This window comes from Pristiophorus japonicus, chromosome 18 (genome assembly GCF_044704955.1).
Source record: "Pristiophorus japonicus isolate sPriJap1 chromosome 18, sPriJap1.hap1, whole genome shotgun sequence".
Classification (NCBI taxonomy): Eukaryota; Metazoa; Chordata; class Chondrichthyes; family Pristiophoridae; genus Pristiophorus; species Pristiophorus japonicus.
Window position 1 is genome coordinate 38,109,094 of NC_091994.1, and position 19,796 is coordinate 38,128,889.

Here is a 19,796-nt window from a genome sequence, read left to right on the forward strand (position 1 = left end):
AAGGACACCCTCAAAGCCTTCCTGGTAAAGTGCGACATCACCACTGACACCTGGGAGACCCTGGCCGAAGACCGCCCGAGGTGGAGAAAATACATCCGGGAGGGTGTTGAGCTCTTTGAGTCTCAATGCAAAGAGCATGAAGAGGCCAAGCGCAGGCTGCGCAAGGAGCACGTGGCAAACCAGCCCCACCGACCCCTTCCCTTGACGAATGTCTGTCCCACCTGTGGCTCTCGTATCGGACTGTTCAGCCATCAAAGAACTCACATTGGGAGTGGAAGCAAGTCCTCCTCGATTCCGAGGGACTGCCTATGATGATTGAGTACTGAGGGCAGCCATTCAGTCCATCGTGCTTGTGCTGGTTCTAGCTTTTCATCTGAAGCTATCCACCCTAGTCCTATTTTCCTAATGGTTCCCTCTATCCTTTTGGATTTTTCCTTTGGAAATACTTATCCAATTCCTTTTTCAATAATATTGCAGTTTTTGCCTCAATAGCTATTTGTGGTCAAGCATTCCATGATCTAATAATCCTTCATGCAAAAATGTCTTCTAATGTTGCCCTTTGTTCTTCTAGTAATAATACTCGGCCTAATCAATACTCCAAGCAACCAGTTGGTGAATTGTTTACAAGAGTAGAAAGAAATGGGAGGGAAAGATATGTGGAATCCAAATCTGAAGCATCTTGGGATGTTTTCCCATATTAAAGGTGCTATATAAATGCAAAGGTGCTATATAATTGTTGTTGCTGAAGCTTCAGATAGCAGGAAGATCAGAACATCAGATTTGTGGTAATGGGTGACTTCTAGTTGAAAAATGTTGATCAAAATGAATTGCTAAGATCTTTGTGACAAAGCTCATTCCTACAATGTTTGTAACCAATTTTTGTCGTGCAGTTTTATTGAAGTCAAGGCAGGTGCAACAGGTTAGGCAGGTTTATACAGTTACACACTTGTAGACGAGACGTGTAACATCAGTAAAGCATGCTGGAAATTACACATTTCACAAGGGACTCTAACCTGAATCAACAATCCCATTCAATTCACTACTAGTAGAAAAAAAGATGCAGGAGCTCAAAGTATCTACATCAGGATAAAACCCATAAGAATGCTTGCAAAAGATGGAAAGCATACAAAATACAAGCCTTCCCTCCTTGTCCTCTGATCAGCTTTTTGGCTCTCAATTGCACACTTAATAGCATTATTACAAATATAAGTTTCAATTAACATACTGGCCATAAAAAAAACACATCTTTGGATGTCTGAAAAAACCCTCAAATTCCAAACAAAAAAGAGAGGACGAGGTCCGGAATTAGTCTTCAGTTTCTTTAATCTCTTTACTCTTCCTCACTTCTTCCATCCGCTTTTCCTTCTCTCGTAAGCGCTCCAGTTTGGCCGCTAGTTGGGCTTCATGGTTCTCTTTGTTGGCTTCCATCTTGGTGGTCAGTTTCTCTTCTGCCATTCTCCTGAAATTATTGCTTTCTTCAATAGCTTTTTGAAGCACTTCCTTTTCATGCTCTCGTTTTTCAGCCAGCTGCTTCAGCACTTCCACTTCATGTGACTTTCGCCTGATCTCTGCAGCTTCATGTTTGCGCTGGATTTCTTCCAACGACAGGTCCTTTGGGAAAGGCGAGCAAACGTTTGGTCAAAGAGGTATATTTTAAGGAGCATCTTAAAGGAAGAGAGTGAGGTAGAGTGGCGGAGAGGTTTAGGGAGGGAATGCCAGAGCTTAGGACCTAGGTAGCTGACGGCACGGCCGCCAATGGTGGAGCAAAGGAAATTGGGGATGCACAAGAGGTCAGAATTGGAGGAGCGCAGAGTTCTAGGAGGGTTCTAAGGCTGGAGAAGTTTACCGAGATTGTGAGGAGCAAGGCCATGGTGGTATTTGAACACAAGGTTGAGAATTTTAAATTTAAGGCATTGCTGGATGGGGAGCCAATGTAGGTCACAGGGATGAAGGCATTTGATAAGGTGACACATAAAAAGTTACTGAACAAGATAAAATTCATGGGGTTTGGGGGTAATATATTAGCATGGATAGAGAATTGGCTAACTAACAGAAAACAGAGAGTTGGGATAAATAGGTAATTTCCCGGTTGGCAAATAGTAATTAATGGGGTGCCGCAGGCATCGGTGCTGGGGCCTCAACTATTTACAATCTACATTAATGACCTGGATGAAGGGACCGAGTATAATGTAGCCAACTTTGCTGATGATACAAAGATGGGTGGGAAAGCAAATTGTGAGGAGGACTCAAAAAACCTGCAAAGGGATATAGACAAGTGAAGTGAGTGGGCAAAAATTTGGCAGATGGAGTATAATGTGGGAAAATGTGAGGTTATCCATTTTGGCAGAAAAATAGAAAATTAAATTATAATTTAAATGGAGAAAAATTGCAAAGTATGCAGTACGGAGGGTACTTATGCATGAAATGCAAAAAGTTAGCATGCGGGTACAGCAAGTAATCAGGAAGGCAAATGGAATGTTGGCCTTTATTGCAAGGGGGATAGAGTATAAAAGCAGAGAAGTCCTGCTACAACTGTACAGGGTATTGGTAAGACCACAGCTGGAGTACTGCATACAGTTTTGTCTCTGTATTTAAGGAGGATATACTTGCATTGGAGGCTGTTCAGAAAAGGTTCACTAGGTTGATTCCAGAGATGAGGTGGCTGGCTTATGAGGATAGGTTGAGTAAGTTAGGCCTATACTCATTGGAGTTCAGAAGAATGAGAGATGATCTTATCGAAACATATAAGATAATGAGGACGCTCGACAAGGTGGATGCAGAGAGGATATTTCCACTCGTAGGGGAAACTAAAACTAGGGGACATAGTCTCAGAATAAGGGGCCGCCCATTTAAAACTAAGATGAGGAGGAATTTCTTCTCTCAGAGGGTTCTAAATCTATGGAATTCTCTGCCCCAGAGGGCTGTGGAGGCTGGGTCATTGAATATATTTAAGGTGGAGATAGACAGATTTTTGAGCGATAAGGGAATAAAGGGTTATGGGGAACGGGCAGGGAAGTGGAGCTGAGTCCATGATCAGATCAGCCATGATCTCATTAAACGGTGGAGCAGGCTCGAGTGGCTAAATGGCCTGCTCCTGCTCCTATTTCTTATGTTCTTATGATGGGTAAACGGGACTTGGTGTGAGTTAGTGTACGGGCAGCAGAGTTTTGGTTACGGATTCCACGTCTGCTGATCACCATCTGGTATTTTTCCCAAGTGACTATTCTTTGTGTGAAAGCCTCGCCAATGACTGTTCACAGATTATTTGACCATTGCTGCATCATGGCAAACCTTGATGCCATTCTTAATCAAAGGTCAAACATGCACTTTCCGGCGAGGGGCCACTGGATGGTAATCAGGAGCAGGGAATACCAGGAGTCAGATAACCTGCTGACACTCATTGTCTAATTTTAAGCACCAGAGGTTGGTTGGTGCTCGTGGAACCTGTAATCCAGCAAAAAGTCAATGGGCTGGATTTTACGGTTCTGTCTGATATGTCCTTACTATACAGTTCAAATGCACACAAGGCCCCTGCTTGAGAGAAGGTCACTCTGTGACCAGCAACTTTTATTCCAGCACTGAAGTGATGAGGGTGGGTGGAGCTTCCCCTTTTATACCTGAAAGACCAGGTTCGGAGTGTCTCCCACAAGTTCACCACCTAGTGGTCAATGTTCTCACAGTGTACAACTAGTCAGTTTATACATGGGTTACAATGACAGTTAAATACATGACATCACCTCCCCGCCAAAGTCTTATTGGGATCACAGGTTAAGTCTCTCTGGTGGTTTATGCTCCCTTGTGGAGCGCCTGAGTTGGGGCTCCGGTTGTTGGGGGCACTGGCCTGAGTGTCTGCTGTTTGCGGTGCCTCAACCTGTCTGGACTGCCCACAGTGACTGGGCTCTCCTCCACTTGGTTCCGGTGTTCGGCCACCTGTGGAGAAGTGAACTCTACATTGTGTTCTTCCTCTGCTTCTTCCAAGGGGTTGCTGAACCTCCTTTTTATTTGATCCACGTGTTTGCGGCAGATTTGTACACTGGTAAGTTTAACTACCAGAATCCTATTCCCCTCTTTGGCAATCACAATGCCTGCGAGTCATTTAGACCTTGCAGTGTAGTTGAGAACAAAGACAGGGTCAGTGACATCAATACATCGCGTCCTCGCATTCCCGTCGTGGTAGACACATTGTGACTGGCGCCTGCTCTCAACAATTTCTTTCATGGTGGGGTGTATAAGGGATAACCTGGTTTTGAACGTCCTTTTCATTAGCAGCTCTGCGGGTGGGACCCCTGTGAGCGAGTGTGGTCGGGATCTATTGGCCAACAGGAGGCGTGATAAGCGACTTTGTAGGGAACCCCCTTGGATTCTGAGCATCCCCTGTTTGATTATCTGCACTGCTTGTTCCACCTGGCCGTTTGAGGCCGGATTGAACGGTGCCGTTCTGACATGGTTGCCTGCCATGAAGTCCTGGAATTCAGTGCTTGTGAAGCACGGGCCATTGTCGCTGACCAAGATGTACGGTAGACCGTGGGCAGCGAACATTGCCCGTAGACTTTCTACCGTGGCAGAGGATGTGCTTGAATTTAAAATGTCACACTCGATCCATTTGGAGTAAGCGTCTACTACAACCAAAAACATTTTCTCCATGAAAGGACCTGCGTAGTCCACATGGATGCGTGACCAAGGCTTGGCGGGCCATGGCCAGGGGCTAAGGGGGGCTTCCCTGGGCGCATTGCCCAGCTGGGCGCACGTGTTGCACCTGCAAACACAAAGTTCCAGGTCTGCATCTATCCCTGGCCATCAAACGTGTGACCTGGCAATTGCCTTCATCATAACAATGCCCGGGTGCTCATTGTGGAGTTCTCTGATGAACATCTCTCTGCCCATCTGGGGCATGACTTCTCGGTTTCCCCACAGTAGGCAATCGGCCTGAATCGAGAGTTCATCCATGCCCCTTGAAATGGTTTGAATTCCTCAGGGCATGCCCCGTATGTGGCTGCCCAATCGCCATTAAGGACACATTTCTTGACTAAAGACAGTAGCGGGTCTCTATTTGTCCAGACTTTGATCTGGACGGGTGAGCCTTCGCTTTCGAAAGCTTCCACAGCCATGACCATCTCAGCAGCATGCTCGGTTGTTCCTTCGGTGGTGGCTAGTGGGAGCCTGCTTAGTGCATCGGCACAGTTTCCGGTGCCCGGTCTGTGCCGAATTGTATAGTCATAGGCGGCTAACGTGAGTGCGCACCTCTGTATGTGTGCCGATGCATTTGCATTTATGGCCTTGTTGTCGGCCAAAAGGAACGTTAGTGGTTTGTGATCTGTCTCCAGCTCAAATTTCCTGCCGAACAGGTACTGGTGCATTTTCTTTTACAGCCTATACACACGCAAGCGCTTCCTTTTCTACCATCCCATAGCCCCGTTCTGCCTGGGACAGACTTCTGGAGGCATAAGCTACCGGCTATAACTGACCCTTGCCATTAACATGCTGCAACACACACCCGACCCCATAGGACGACGCGTCGCACGTTAAAACAAATTTCTTTCAATGGGTCATATAGCGTTAACAGATTGTTGGAGCATAACAAATTCCGTGCTCTATCAAATGCCCTTTCCTGGCTGTCCCCCCAGACCCATTCACGACCTTTACGTAGGAGCACATGTCGCGGCTCTAACAGCGTGCTCAATTTGGGAAGAAAGTTACCAAAATAGTTCAGGAGCCCGAGGAACGAACGCAGCTCCGTCGTGTTACGGGGTCTGGGTGCTCTCTGGATCGCTTCTGTTTTGGACGCAGTAGGTCTGATCCTGTCTGCTGCTACCCTCATCCCCAGGAATTCTACCTCTGGAGCTAGGAAGACGCACTTCGCCTTTTTCAGTCGCAGACCTACCCGGTCCAGTCTGCATAGCACCTCCTCCAGGTTGCGGAGGTGTTCTTCAGTATCACAACTCGTGATGAGGATGTCGTCTTGAAAAACCACTGTCCTTGGAATCGACTTGAGGGGGCTTTCCATATTGCGTTGAAAGATCGCGGCGGCCAAGCAAATCCCAAACAGACATCTGTTGTACTCAAACAACCCCTGTGTGTCGTGATGGTGGTCAGCTTCTTCGACTCACTCGCCAGCTCCTGGGTCATGTAAGCTGAGGTCAGGTCCAATTTTGAAAAAAGTTTGCCACCGGATAGCGTCGCGAAGAAGTCCTCCGCTCTGGGTAGCGGGTACTGGTCTTGGAGTGACACCCGATTGATGGTGGCCTTGTAATCACCACATATCCTGACCGACCCATCCGCCTTGAGCACCGGCACAATCGGGCTTGCCCAGTCATCGAATTCGACTGGCGAGATGATGCCTTCCCTCAGCAGGCGGTCCAATTCGCCTTCTATCTTTTCCCGCATCACGTACGGCACCGCTCTGGCCTTGTGGTGTGCTGGCCTGGCGTTCGGGTTAATGTGAATCACTACCTTGGTCCCCATGAAAGTGCCAATGCCGGTGAAATAGTGAGTCAAATTTGTCCAGGACCTGTGAGCATGATATTCGCTCCACAGAAGAAATCACATTGACATCGCCCCATTTCCAGTTCATGACAGCAAGCCAACTCCTCCCCAGGTAGTGCGGGACCGTCCCCAGGAACAATCCAGAGTGGCAACCTGTTCTCCGAATCTTTGTGGGTCACGACTACCGTGGCACTGCCTAGCACCGGAATGATCTCGTTTGTATATGTCCGTAGCTGTGTGTCAATCGGCAATAATTTTGGCCTCCTGGCCTTGGACACCCACAACTTGTCAAACTGTTTGATATTCATCAGGGACTGGCTGGCCCCCCCGTGTCTAGCTCCATTGATACTGGAATGCTATTGAGGAGCACTTTCATCATTATCGGTGGCGTCCTGGTGTATGAACTGTGTTTGTGTTCCACATGAACTCGGCTGAACTTCAGCTTCCAGCGATTTCCCCCAGTGTCCATTTGGCCTCGTAGGGCTTACAACGTCCCTGTCCTCCTCGTACATCAACCTGGCTGCAGGCTTCCTGCACATACGCGCTAAGTGACCGCTGACGTTGCAATTTCTGCAGGCATATTGCTGATACCTGCAAGCCCTAGCTGTGTGTTTGCCTCCACACCTCCCACATGAGCCGTTGTTGGAAACAAAAGGCCCATTACCAGTCGATCGTCTCTGACTGTCTCTGTAGCTGTTTTTAAGCACACCATTAACAGGTGTTGATGGCCCCATTACTGGCCGCATTGTCCCTTGCGATAGCATGAATCGCCATTCAGCTAGCCATTGTCTCTGTTGAATTCCCCCTTTGGGTTCGACTACATGCTTGGGCATATCCGATTACCACTGTCTGCGTGGGGAACTGTGTGCCGCGTTAACAATGTTGACTCCCTGTCCATTTGCTGCATTTAAACCCAGATTTTTGTCAAACATCATTCTGGTCTCTTCTTCCCCTGAGGTAAATGTCTGGGCCATCAAAGCCGCTGTTTCCAGGGTCAAGTCTTTGGTCTCAATCAGTTTCCTGAAAACCCCAGCGTGCCCGATGCCCTCAATAAAAAAAGTCTCGCAGCATCTCCGCTCTGCATGCATCTGGGAACTTACATAGGCTCGCCAGTCGCTGGAGGTCTGCCACGAAGTCTGGAACGCTTTGCCCTTCTCGCTGCCGGTGCGTGTAAAACCGGTGTCTCACCATGTGCATGCTGCTCGCCGGTTTGAAAGTGTTCCCCGATCAACTTACTGAGCTCTTCAAAAGTCTTGTCCACCGGCTTCTCTGGCGCTAGAAGTTCCTTCATCAGGGAGTACATCCTGGACCCAAAAACCGTCAGGAGATGAGCCCTGCGTTTGTCGGCCGAATCCTGTCCCAGCCATTCCTTAGTGACGAAGCTTTGCTGTAGTCTCTCAATAAAATCATCCCAATCATCACCAACACAGTAACTCTCGTCTGTGCTGCTAGTGGCCATGCTCGCGTGGTTTAAATCCCAGTTTCTTGTCGCCAATGATATGTCCTTACTATACAGTACAAATGCACACGAGGCCCATGCTTGAGAGAAGGTCAGTCTGTGACCAGCAACTTTTATTCCAGCACTGAAGTGATGAAGGTGGGTGGAGCTTCCCCTTTTATACCTGAAAGACCAGGTTAGGAGTGTCTCCCACAAGTTCACCACCTAGTGGTCAATGTTCTCACAGTGTACAACTGGTCAGTTTATACATGGGTTACAATGACAGTTAAATACATGACACTGTCTGCCTCTGTTTTCACCCCGGAGGGGCAGCAATGGCGGCAGTGAGCTCTTCTGGGTGGGCGGTCAGCTTCCAGCACCCCGCAGGGGTTTTAGGGGCTGGTTTTGCAGGGGCATGGAGCAGTACCGCCTGGAGGAGTTGAGCCAGTGTGCAACGCCCCTGGTTGCGACACCGGTGTGCTTTTTGATTCCCGCCTGACCAGTCGCGTGCCCTGCTGGGACCGTCTGTGAAAACAGGCGGTCCGACCAATACCGGCTGCAGAGAGGTAAGTAATGTCCACCTCAGGTAAGTGTGATGTTTTATTCTTTTATTGTTGTTTTGCGATTTATGTTGTGGTGGCGTGGGCTATGTATTGGGAAGGTTTTTGGTGTTTTTTTTTCAAATTTTAAAAAATTCTTCCCAGGCCTCTCTCAGTACGCTCCCCGTCGGGCTGTTTAGCTTGGGATTTTCGCATGCTCAGCAGGCCTAGTGCCCTCAGAGAGGTGTACATCTCCCTTAGCGCTCCGCCCCGCACTCAGGGCCCAGCTGCCCAACTTTGCTGACTGAGGCGCAAACTTTACCCCCCTGCCGCCATTACCACCCCATAATCAGCAAAGCTGAAAATCCAGCCCATAGCCTTCCGGAGAGAAAGAGGAAAACTGGAACACCAAAGAAGGAAGTAAAAAGAAACAACAACTGAAAATGCCAGGAGCTCACTGCAGGTCAGTCAGCACCTGTGCAGAGAACAGGTTAATTGTTTAGGTCGAGGCCCCTCCTCAGAACAGGCTAAGGCCCAGTGCAGAACGTTAACCTGCCTGTTCTCTGCACCGACGCTGAATGACCTGCAATGTACTTCGAGAATTTTCTGTTTTTGTTTCAGATTTCCAGCATTTGCAGATGTTTTTCTGCTTTTATTAAGGAAGCAAATATTCAACAACACAACAAAATATTTTAGAATTGATCCCAATGTGTGTAATCAGTTACTACAAAAGAAACTGATTTAACAGCTGAGAAATAGGCCCCCATCATCTCTAACTAGACGCGCTGCATGTTGTATGGGGTGACCTCACACTGTTATTAAAGCACTGATAATTACTAGGTGCACTCACGAGTCTGCAACCTTATTATTAACTCTGGAACTGACAGGATTCCTGGAAAATATAACATACTAGGGATGCTTCATTAAAGGACATTCTGGGAAGGTGTTTGAAAAACTGTCTGTGAGTTGAAGAATGAAAGGAACGTTGCCCAAATGGCTCAGTTTCTTTAGCTGATCTCAGCCGAGACAGCATTGTGCTGCTACAATTGGCCTGTTAGGGAGGGGAAAAATCAGCCAGGATATCCGCTCCTCATCTCTGTTCAGCGACACCTGCTGGAAAATGGACATTTAATAAAGACAGGGTTGGGATTGTCTGTGATGTCCTCTGCAGCAAAACAACCTGCTGTCATGCACCATCTTGACTCACACAATGGTCAAACTAGGCTGCAGAGGGCGACTGATGTTGTTGGGTCTGTAGTCCTGTCAGATTCAGGCAATGGCAGGATGGGGCTCAGCTGTGATACACATATGATTGAATAACTAACCGTGTCCACTGTTAAGGCCTACAGATGAATAATGGCCACTTGTGTAAGGCACTGTAGATTCCAATGGAACTATACACAGGTAAGCAGTCAATTGCTTTCAGAAGAGGGGAGCAAAACAATGCAAAGAAAATTGGGGGAATAAAAAGATTTGACATGAGTTTGAGTTTGATTGGTGCAGACAGGTTGAACAAGCAGCCTCTAAGATCCTCCCGATTGAGGTTTCAATTGCCCCATTCTGCCTCTGCAACCTGCTCCCCTTCCTTGTCTCTCAGCCGGCCAACTCTGGCTATCTGTGGGTCCCCTCTCCCTTTGCTGAACTTTTATTAGTAGTGCCTACAACCACATTGGCACTATTCTCTAAAATGTCCTCCGACTCCTTTATTGCTCTACCACTCTCCCAACCTTCAAAGGCAACAGCTTTCAGCCGCCTCTCCTAATCGTCCCACTGAGGCTTATCTTACATTCCTTTCTCCTCTGTAAAACACGTTGATCTCTGTTAAAGGCACTATGTAAATACAAGTTGCTGTTGGATGTGTCTCCTTTTGTTTGACAAGTTATGTTCCCTCTCCTTTCTTGTTGTTGCCTTGTTATTGCTTCTCCAACTCCTTAATATGGTGGCTCCTCCGTGTGGCATGGTACCCCAGCGTGAGCCAACACATCCGGAAGAGACTCATAGAAAGTAGTGGGTTAATAGTTTCCGAGTAACTTCACCTGGGTCAGGGCATGATGTTTTATATCAGTATTAACCAACGGGCGTCAGATCTCACCTGGGACAATGGTAGGGTTGACAACTCTGATTGGATGTTTTCCTGGGGATTTCATTACATGATGTCCCGCCTCCCATTGCCCTGCCCATACGCTTCTGCTATTGGTCTACCCAATATGTCTATCCACATGACAGACCTTCTTGACGTAATGTTCCCACATTACAACAGTGACTGCACTTCAAAAGTATTTAATTGGCTGTAAAGTACTTTGAGACGTCTGGTGGTTGTGAAAGGCGCTATATAAATCCAAGTCTTTTTTTTCTTCCCACGCCAAGTGGAAACCAGATTCTTCATGACTCAATTGGGTGACTCTTAACTGTCAAACATCCTCTCCTCCACCCCCCACCCCCACACAAACTCCTATATTTGTATAACTAATAAATGAAAGAACATAAGAAATAGGAGCAGGAGTAGGTCATTTGGCCCCTCAAGCCTGCTCCATCATTTAATATGATCCTGGCTGATCTGATCCTGGACTGGGCTCCAAAGCATTCAAAGAAAATGACATTTTTTCATACTCCGATGATTTTTCTCCTGGGTTGCTCGCAGCTGTGCCCTGGGCCTTGGAGTCTAATCCAACAATTCCTGGAGGGTTGGCAACCCGAGAACGATGTCATCGTGCCAGCTCAAAAAAGAATGACGTTATTCGAAAAGGAATACCTGAACGCGATGACGCGTGCGATGTACGCGCAGACCAATGACGCGAGGGTTGTAGTGCACACGGAGCGGTGACGGGCCGGCCGCGGGCTCGGCGGGTGTTTTTGTTGCCGGTGAGAGGGAGCCGGGCGGCCGTTTACTGAGGCGGTGTGAATGAAAAGCGGGGCCCGCGACAAACCTCGCGCGTTTGACGTAAACTAAAACAGTTCATTTTTTTTGTTGCAATCAAATCCGATTATTATTTTTTTAAAATTCCTTCCAACACAAATTCCCCCCACCATTAATTAAATATAAAATCCTGTCAGGGGACTGAATGGAAGCGGACGGAGCGTCGACGGAGGCCGGAGGTGAGAGCGATCCCCCGGCGGCTGAGGAGGGGGCGATAGCGGGAGCGGAGGGGCATTTGTGCGCGTTAGGTAAGAGGGCAAATAATGCATGGTTAAATCAATGTCACTGCTTCTGTTGATGGCGGGGGGTCGGTGCTGGGGGCTCCGGGTCCATAACCGACTCTCGCCCCCCCCCTCCTCATTTTAGGGGGTCCAGGCGCTTTGCCCAGCCCCTGGGCTGCCCCTATCCCCACTGGGGAAGGTTTGCAGCCTGTGGGATCCGGACACACACTCTCTATTCCCCAATAGTGATCTTTGTGCTGCATTCAACTATCAGGGGGATGGGGGGGTGGGATGGAGAGAAGGAGAAACCGATCCGCATCCAAAAAGCCTCTTTCTGTCGGAGCCCCAGCTGATGTGGGATTTCGCAGCGCCCGCTGACACTCTGCTGCTTTGATAGGTCGCCTCTGCAGCATTGCCACACATTGCCAGGCACCGTGTACATTTAAAAGCGCGTTGCATATTTAAAAGTCAGCAAATAAACCTGCCACTGCTTGCGTGGTCTTGTCAAAAATGACTAAATTGCACAGAAGGGAGCGTCTCCAAAACAAGTGGGAAGATTAAATAACATTAAAAGGTCAGGGCTGCAAGAACCGTTCCACGTATTTGTGGTAATATTTATGAACGTCACTATACTTGGTATGAAGATGATTATTTTGGGTCCAGCTGGGATGCTGTTTTCCTGTCAGGAATGTTTATGATCTGAATTGGGATCTGTGAAATAAGCTTGATGCGTCTTTAGGCGTGCTCAGTTTAAATGCTGTTTGTTGTCTTGTAGTGCTGTGTTGGAGCACCCAACGAATATTAATGCATGCTCAGGGACCTCCTCTCTTTACTTCCAAAAGACAGAATTGGTTGCACCAAAGCTAAACAGTGTTATTATTGCAAAAATGTGTTTATTTGAATACCGTAACACACAATCTGCTAATGGGTCATAACAAAACTACAACGACCCCTCAGGAACCCCTTAGAGTCCATGGATTCCAGTTTGAAAGCCCATGCAATAAGGCACTAACTAACATGATTATTTCAAGCCAAGCTTTACTAAACAGACTACTATCAGTATGTTGCAGATATTTCATTGGAGAAGTGTGGAAGTGATTTTTCTCCTCGAAATCTTAACTTTCCTGACGCCAAACAATTAACATGGAATAGGCTCATGAAAAATTGTGTGTGAAATGATTTTGATGTCCTTTGATTTTAATATGATAATATAGTAGGTGAGTTCTGAAGACAAGAGCAATCTACAGTTTTATGCTGTGTATGATCATTGTGCTTTCATAATAAAATAAATCAGCTAATATGAGCAAATTAGAAAAAAAAGCATTATTGCAAAAACACGAGGAGATTAAATAAATGAAAGTGAAGTGACTAAACCAGATTTTTCTGAGATTATGTATTTTAGGTCCTCTAGGATTGAATTTCTGGGCTTTACAACAACAACTTGCCTTTTCGAGCACCTTTAAGGTAGGGTGCTTCAAGGAGGGCATATGGATGGTGAGCAGTAGATAATGAAGTTATATGAAGTAAAAGAGAGGAGGCTTTTTTAAGGTAGCAAGACAAAGATTTAAGTAGAGAGTTTGAGAAAAGAGCTGAGACAGCTGCAGGTTCTGCTGCTAATAGTGTAGCAAAGGAAGGACCACAGAACATGTGCTGGGACATAAGAGTTTGAGGAGATTACAGAGATAGGGTGGGATGAGGAGAGGCCTTGGAAGGATTTGTAAACAAATTTGAGCAATTTGATTTAAATTAATTGGGGAGCGGGGAGATGATCAGGGCAAGAGTGATAGGTGAGTGGGGCAGGATGTGGGTGGTGACATTCTCTCGGCTTTAACAATATGAAAAGGTTAAGATGCATGATGGCAACAGAAGTGGACTTTTTCCACCTTAATTATTAGTAAAATTAGCTGTTAATAAAGGTAAATAAATCTGATTTAAAAACAAACGATACTGAAATACAAAGGTGGTCTATCAGCATCTGTAAGAGAGCAAATATCTTAGTCACAGTCTCCCACTCATTCTTAAAACAGTACTTGTGTGACACTACTTACTTAACCTTTAAAATTGAATATAGTGAAAACTAATTGGAAACATTCTTATGTTTATTATCCTTTTGTTGTGAGCCTTAATCCATTGTAATTATTGGTGCCTTATTTGTGAAAGTCTAGTTTGCCTTGTGGTGCATTGACTTGTCTCAAAGTACTGGGATAGTGATTCTCTTTTGTTACTGACATAAAGTAATGACCTGAAGTGATGAAAAGGAAAGATTAGTGTGGATTTCCCAATGTTCATTTTTGAGGATCTTCCAGGAGCCTAGGAAGAGACAGTTTATCATTTCCAGGAGAAATGGTGTGGAAGGCTGTGTATTAAAGACAAGAGAAAAAGAAAGCAGAGATAAGAAATCTCAGAAAATTCCTTAACTCATTTCTTGGCATTTGGAAGAAAAAAAACAAGTTAACATTTCAGGTGTGACCCAGCCAACAAAGCTAACCTTTCCATCCTGCTTTCCAGTGCTGCCTGATCTCTGCATTTCCAGTTTGATTTTTATTTTAGGTTAGAGGAGTGCTGTTGTGTTTCTAACTTTTCTGTAATATGCAATCTGCACACTAATTCCCTTAATTTCACTTGAAAGAAAGAACTTGCATTTATATATCTGCCTGACCTGCTGAGTATTTCCACATTTTCTGTTTTTATTTCAGATTTCCACCATCCGCAGTATTTTGCTTTTCCATTTATATCATGTCTTTCACATTCTCAGGATGTCCCAAAGTGTTTCACAATCAATTAGTTACTTTTGAATTGCAGACAGTTTTGTAGGGAAACACAGCAGCCAAATTGCTCACAGCACAGACCCACAATGAGATTAATGCCCAGTTAATGTTTTTTGTGGTTTTGATTGCGAGATAAATATTGGTCAGGAAACCAGGAAAACTCCCTGCTAATCTTTGAATAGTGCAATGGGATTTTTTTACGTCCATCTCAGAGGGCAGACGAGGCCTCGGTTTAACATCTCATTAGAAAGATGCAGCATTCCCTCAGTGGAGTGGGGTTTAATCCCAGATCCTTCTGAACTAGAGCCGACAGTGCTACTGTCTGAGCCAAGGCTGACACTTGTACAAAGTTTAATTCCAGTCCGTTTGCTGCAAATTCTGCAGTTGATGTCTGATTCGCCTCTTGACCTGAAGAAGCAGAAACTGCAGCATTTAGTGCGGTTTTACAGTGGCTTTGACTTTGTGCCAAGATGGAGTGGTTTCAATTTGAGGAGCCTGTTTACTGTAACTGAACTTGCTGCTTACTCCATCCATTTCATTATGGCAGTTAAGAACTCTCAGCTGACACTTCATTATATAGAACTCTCTCTTTCTGTCACATTTATTTGGATTCCATTAAATAGGTGTGTGAGTATTAGTATGCTCGGGATTGTAGACAACTTGCACCTGCTAAATGTGTCTCTTCAATCAGAAGTCTCATCTTTAAAATCATTTTGTGGACTGAAATCTCTGAAATATTCTTTGGATATTTTTTCTTGTTGCTGTGTCTGCATTGCTTCAAACACTGGTCATTGTCAGTAAAATATAATGGCAGGCATGTGAGATTTATATACTCTGTTTACTTGAACTGTAAAAAACATCCAGCAGTACAATTCTTAAATAATTTGAGGTGCTGAATGGAGAGCATCAAGCAAGAACATCTTAACACAACATTAAAGTGTATTAGTTTATGATTACTGCTAAAGTGCATTTGCATGAATTTGCTGCATAATCCTAGTGATGACATTGGTAAATCAGAAACCTGTCGACAAGAAACTTGTAATGGCGAGCTCTATCACAATCATTCAATGGATTAACAAGGTGATGATGAGCTCCATGTTTTGGAGGATTTGGTGCAAAGTTGTAGGCTGAATATACCTTGATGGATCCCAGGAATTAATGATTGGTGACAGCCACGATCTGTCATTCACTTCTGTTGCTGTCTGTATTAACAATCCAAGTCACGGAAGCTTGTAGATGTGGTATTGAATTAGTTCTGCTTCTTGCAAGAATAATGCCGCTTAATTGTCAACAAAGCCTGTATATGGGCTTCAGTCAATTTAATCATGGCTACTCTTCATTTCAGTTATTTGTATTTTTTGCTACTCTCCCATCCTGTTCTCTCTTCTCCTCTCCCTGGTTTTATATTTTCGGATGACCAATGAGATCACGCGTGCCCAAATTACAGTGCTGGAACTGGAGTTCAACCCATGACTGTGAAAGGAATCCAGCTGGCACTGTTTGCTTGGTCTTGTTAAGATGATTACGTCTCAGTTGTGGGTCATTGTTTCGTTTCTCAAATGTATTGCAAATGCCTTAATCTGTGTTGCCTAATGTCAGGCCAGTATTAGCTCACATTTATGCATTGGTTCAGAGTTTGTGATTATGAAATAATGCGACTGCAGTGAATCATGACAGCAAGCTGGTGCTAAATAGTGAAGAACTCCTGGTGCTTTGAAATGACCAAAAAGAACGGAAATGATTTGTGAAAATATTGGAATTGCAAAGTAGATCAATCACCATCCAAAAGAGAAAGATGGGCTAACATTTCGGGTTTCGAGAGTTCTGGTGAAAGGTTTGTGTTTCAGGTGTCACTGTGCATCAGAGAGCTTGAAACTTGATACATTAACCTTTCTTTCCCTTTTGTATATTGATTGACCTATTGTGCATTTTCAAAATTTTTTGTTTTAATTTCATTTCCAGCATTCAGTTTAAAAAAAAAATCATTTATGCCTTGTGGCAGTCGTGCTTAATATCATGGGATGAAAGGAACAGGTGACTTAGGATACAGAACAGCAACGATTTGGGTGGTTCATCGAACAGGATAATGCTTTAATTTGACTCCGCATTACACAAGGTGAATCTCAAGTAGTGAAAGTGAAATGAGAATTCTGTATATATCATTTATCATGAATTAAAAGAATCTGAGCTTCCTGAATTGTGTAAGCACTGCAATGAAAACATCATTTCCCAAGAACAGAATGTTTGTTTTTTTTTCACCCTTGGTGGTAGTTTTCCTCGTCCCCTTGCCTCCCTGAGGGTATTCGCTGCTTGGGGGACAATTCCATGAGTAACAGTTGCAGGTTGGCATTTCGCCCAAGTTACTGTTACTTGTGAGCCTTGACAGTCAATGTTGGCAGGTTGTTTGGATGCCATCCGGTTCACATCTGTGTTCTTCTTGCAGGTACTACCGGTTAGTGATCAGGAGCGAAAACCCTGGCCAACTTATCCTGTCCCTTATGTGGGCATAAAAGCCAATTGTAGTGCCTTTAATGCAGCCCCAGATCAGTAGCTCAACACAGACTGGGTTTGGAACCTGAGATTATCCTAGTTTCCATACTTCTGCTCACAGGATAAACACATTGAATTATCTGAGGGGGAAGGAAAGCAAATTCTTAACAATTTTAGAAGATGATGCTGACAGTTTAGTAGAAAGAAAGATGCATTTATGAACTTTCATATAGATAAGTGTAAGGTGGTACATTTTGGTAGGAAGAATATGGAGGCCATATACTCCTTGGGAAAATAAGTGTCTAAATGGGGATTTGGGGGGGTTCCGATCCACAAATTACTAAAAGTCGTGACACAGGTTAATAAGGCCATTTTAAAAAAAACAACCAAATCAAGCACTGGGGTTCATTCCAGCAGGATAGAATTGAAAAGCAGAGAAGTTATGTTAAACTTGTAAAAACCTTAGTTAGACCACACTTGAAGTACTGTGAACAGTTCTGGTCTCCATATTGTAAATAGGATATAGAGGCAATGAAGAAGGTGCAAAAAAGATTTACTAGAATGATACCAGAACTGAGAGCTTGTATCTATCAGGAAAGATTGAACAGGCTAGGACAATTTTCTCTGGAAAAGAGAAGACCGAGGGGTGACCTGATAAAGGTCTTTAAAATTATGAAATGGTTTGCTAGGGTAGATGTAGAGAAGATGTTTCCACTTGTGGGGGAAACCAGAACTAGGGGCCATAAATACAAGATAGTCACTAATAAATGCAATAGTAAATTCAGGAGAAACTTATTTGCCCAAAGAGTGGTTAGAATGTGGAACTCGCTACCACAAGGAGAAGTTGAGGCGAATAGCACAGATGCATATAAGAGGAAGCTAGATAAACGCATGAGGGAGAAAGAAATAGGATATGTTGATGGGGCTAGTTGAGGAGGGATGGGTGGACGCTCGTATGGGGCATAAACACTGGCCGAATGGCCTGTTTGTGTGCTGTAAATGCTATATATTTGGCGCCTATTACAACCTCCGAGCATCCCAAAGCGCTTCACAGTTTATGAAGTACTTTTGAAGTGTAGTCACTGTTGTAATGTGGGAAACGTGGCAACCAAAAGTACGCCAGCAAGCTCCCACAGAAGCAAGAAGTAAATAACTAGATAATCTGTTTTAGGTATTGGTTCAGGGATAAATGTTGGCCAGGAAGAACTCTTCTGCTCGTCTTCGAGTGTCATAGGATCATTTATGCCCACCTGAGAGGGCAGACGGTTAACGTCAGTTTAAAATCTCATTCAAAAGAAGACACCTCCGACAGTGCTGCACTGAAGTGTTAGCCTGAATTATGGAGAAGATGTATTAAAAATGATCAGGAGACAATTCTAACTTTTTTTAAACAAGTGAATTGAAAAAATTATGTGAGTTTGGCATACAGCTAAAAGCTGTTTGTTTTAAATTGGGTGTGCAATATAGATTCCATGCTGATCAGAGGATAGTGATACCCTGTAATTTTCACCTTGGATTCTGCGGATGTAATTGATGCTCCGTTTCTTGTGGGCTGTTTGCAACACTGTGAAGATGCTGGCAGTGGAGCCTTCAATAGTAGAACACTTGTACAAAGCAGTTGTATGGTGTTAGCAGAGTGTAGCTGTTTGACGATCCATCTGGATAATAAATTACAAATATGATTTTGGACAACACAACAACAGCTTGTATTTTTGTAGCACCTTTAACGTAGTAAAACGTCCCAACGTGCTCCACAGGAGTATTGAGACAAAAAATTGGACACCGAGCCACATAAGGAGAAATTAGGTCAGGTGACCAAAAGCTTGGTCAAAGAGGTAGGTTTTAAGGAGCGTCTTAAAGAATGAAAAAGAGGTAGAGGTTTAGGGAGGGAATTCCAGAACTTGGGGTCTCGGCAACAGAAGGCTCGGCCGCCAATGGTTGAGCGATTATAATCGGGGATGCTGGAGGGCAGAATTAGAGGAACGCAGATATCTTGGCGGGGGGGGTTGTGGGTTGTGGGGCTGGAGGAGATTAGAGATAAGGAGGGGCGAGGCCATGGAGGGATTTAAAAGCAAGGATGAGAATTTTAAAATCAAGGCGTTGCTTAACTGGAAGCCAGTGTAGGTCAGTGAGCACAGGGGTGATGGGTGAGCGGGACTTGGTGTGAGTTAGATTAGTTAACAAATCAATTGTGAGAAACCATAACTATAAAAAAGAAAGACTTGGGGCTAGAAATTATTATTTTTTGGTCACAGTGGTATTTTTTGCCAAAAATATCGCTAATCACATCGCTAATGATTTTGAGGCCTAACGTTCGGGAGAAAATGTGCCCAGCGGTAAAAATCGGCATTGCACAAAGATTCGCGGAGGTGCGAGTTGGGCCTAGGGAAGGGGGAAAACACCAAAAATCTTTTTCCAAAAAACAAAAAATAAAAAATCACAACACTCAAGACCCTTCTAGCAAATCACTGCAAAAGAATTAAAAAATAACTTTTTTTGCAGGTCTTCCTTTCCAAGGGCTTCCTTTCCAAGACCGTTCCAAGGGCTGCAATGCAGGTTTTTCCCTGGCATTTTTTTTTGGTCCCATCTGAGCCAAATATCGGGCAAAAGCGCTTTTCCCAGTCTCGCATGCTGGCGGTCTGCTCCCCAGCGGTATTTCAAAAGTGCCGGCGCGAGACTTCAGGGAATTTCCCGCCGCACCGTTTTCCGCCAAAAACTGCGAAATACCGCCAGAAAACCTGTCACAAGGTTGGGGAATTTCCAGCCCTTGGATTTATATAGCACGACCACCAGACATCTTTCAGCACTTTACAGCCAATGAAGTACTTTGGGAGTGTCACTGTTGTAATATGGGAAATGCAGCAGCCAATTTGCTCACAGCAAACTCCCACAAACAGCAACGTGATAATGACCAGATATTCTATTTTTCCGTATGTTCAA

The 19,796-nt window shown here is 44.9% G+C and overlaps 2 protein-coding genes across 5 annotated transcripts in view; one reads left to right on the top strand and one right to left on the bottom strand.

Moving 5' to 3' along the window:
• Positions 1-1,305: 1,305 nt before the first annotated feature.
• LOC139229021 (stathmin-like) lies at positions 1,306-1,870 on the bottom strand. Its single transcript, XM_070860685.1, has 2 exons — positions 1,847-1,870; positions 1,306-1,611 (listed from the first exon to the last, which is right to left on the bottom strand). Exons 1-2 carry the CDS (start codon positions 1,868-1,870, stop codon positions 1,306-1,308), a joined length of 330 nt encoding a protein of 109 aa, XP_070716786.1.
• A 9,406-nt stretch (positions 1,871-11,276) lies between these two features.
• The window catches only part of LOC139229207 (phosphatidylinositol 4-phosphate 5-kinase type-1 gamma-like), a 123,657-nt gene continuing 115,137 nt past the window's right edge, over positions 11,277-19,796 (top strand). For 3 of the 4 annotated variants that reach the window (XM_070860863.1, XM_070860865.1, XM_070860866.1), the window contains exon 1: positions 11,277-11,625. In XM_070860863.1, the coding sequence (XP_070716964.1) occupies positions 11,523-11,625 (103 nt within the window). In that variant the 5' untranslated portion in view covers positions 11,277-11,522. The remainder of the gene's footprint in view (positions 11,626-19,796) is intronic. The other variant, XM_070860864.1, reaches the window with a different exon arrangement.

What these genes read in the sequence shown, in the direction of transcription:
- LOC139229021 (XM_070860685.1), bottom strand. Translation starts at nt 1,870, where the DNA reads ATGGCCTTGCTCCTCACAATCTCG. An exon ending in CCTTGCTCCTCACAATCTCG is followed by an intron (nt 1,612 to 1,846) that starts GTAAACTTCTCC and finishes CCTTTCCCAAAG; the next exon opens with GACCTGTCGTTGGAAGAAAT.